Genomic DNA, 1,303 nt, shown 5'->3' with positions numbered 1-1,303 from the left:
TGATACAATGCAGGGGGTGCAGTTCCACCTCCGCCCTCTAGCGGCCGCTGTCTCCGCTTCGTGTGTCTTTCCGTCTTCCTGTACCGCTGTCTCTATAGCTGTCCGAAGTTGCAGTACTCCCTCCCGCCTCCAGTGGCCGCTGTGACACCTCAGGCACTGTTTTCTGGTTGTCGCTGATGTGACTGTCTGCCCTGCAGACAACACGTCTCTTTGATCGGTTGACATCACGGCCGTGCGACTGCCAAGATGGCGGCGCTGTGCGAGGAGCTCACGTTGTGCGGACTGACGGTGTCCGGTGTTAGTAGCCTGCAGGGGGTTGAGGCGGCCGGAGACGATGACAGAGTGCTGGTGACAGAGGCCGGGAGGACGGTGACATTGTACAAGGTGAGGGACAGTATGGGGGTACAGGGGAAGGAGGGGGGTTTGGGGGAATTTATGGCTACGCTCCTATAGTCAGTCCTGTGACTATGGACACGTGGGAGCTGTCATTACTGTACCCACTTCAGAGCCTTCATATTAGAGAAAAGTGTGTTATTCCTCCTGCGCTGTGCACTCTGGAGCTGTGAGACAGCTGGGGGGAGATGCTGTGTGTATATTAAGAAGCTAATTGGCTGCCTTTTGTCCAAACAGACAATCGTTGGTTCTCCCTTATTACTGATCCCGCCTGTAACAATGGCCCTCTCCTGGGATTGGAGGGTTCTGATCTGCTCTAAATACTGCTCCATAGTCAGTAGCAACAAGCAGGCAGCCAGTGAAGTCAGCGCTCCTCATATGTAAACTAGTCCTGTGTGGCTCATGAAGTGATAAGGCCAGCGGATGAATATGACAGCCAGCAAAGCAGCATTTCCTGGACAGGGCAGCCATATTGCCCCCACCTATATCTTATGCACATACCACACACGGAGGGCGATTGTGTACCGGGTTGGGTTTTGTTTTGGCTGAGGACAAATATTAGTCGCTGACGAGTTATTTGTAGTTTGAATAACTTTATTGGTGCTGCGTCTATGTACAGGTGTCGGATCAGAGGCCACTTGGAAGTTGGTCAGTAAAACAAGGGCAGCGGGTGACGTGTCCGGCGGTCTATAATTCCACCACCGAGGAGTGTGTGGTGGTCCACGATGACAAGGTAATCCTCCTCTCCAGTGCCGAGCTTCTCCTCCTCCTACCCGAGGTGTTCCGTCCTCTAAAACTCTCCGACAGTCCGAATCCAACAGACACACATCGTCCAGCAAAGCGTCGCTGCCCCCCTCCCCGCGCCGGCTCCCCTGATGCCCGGCTCCCCTGATGCCCCCCTCCCCGCGCC

General features: G+C 55.0%; 1 protein-coding gene across 1 annotated transcript in view; it reads left to right on the top strand.

Moving 5' to 3' along the window:
* The first annotated feature begins 123 nt into the window (after positions 1 to 123).
* NOL11 (nucleolar protein 11) overlaps positions 124 to 1,303 on the top strand; it is a 19,382-nt gene continuing 18,202 nt past the window's right edge. Inside the window, exons 1-2 of the mRNA XM_018569274.1 lie at positions 124 to 384; positions 1,013 to 1,126. Of these exons, the coding sequence (XP_018424776.1) occupies positions 247 to 384; positions 1,013 to 1,126 (252 nt within the window). The 5' untranslated portion in view covers positions 124 to 246. The remainder of the gene's footprint in view (positions 385 to 1,012; positions 1,127 to 1,303) is intronic.

Source organism: Nanorana parkeri, unplaced genomic scaffold (assembly GCF_000935625.1).
Source record: "Nanorana parkeri isolate BGI_ZX_2015 unplaced genomic scaffold, ASM93562v1 scaffold1316, whole genome shotgun sequence".
In the NCBI taxonomy this organism is placed as follows: domain Eukaryota; kingdom Metazoa; phylum Chordata; class Amphibia; order Anura; family Dicroglossidae; genus Nanorana; species Nanorana parkeri.
The sequence above is the reverse complement of the archived record's forward strand: the minus strand, read 5'-3'. Positions and strand labels throughout refer to the sequence as shown.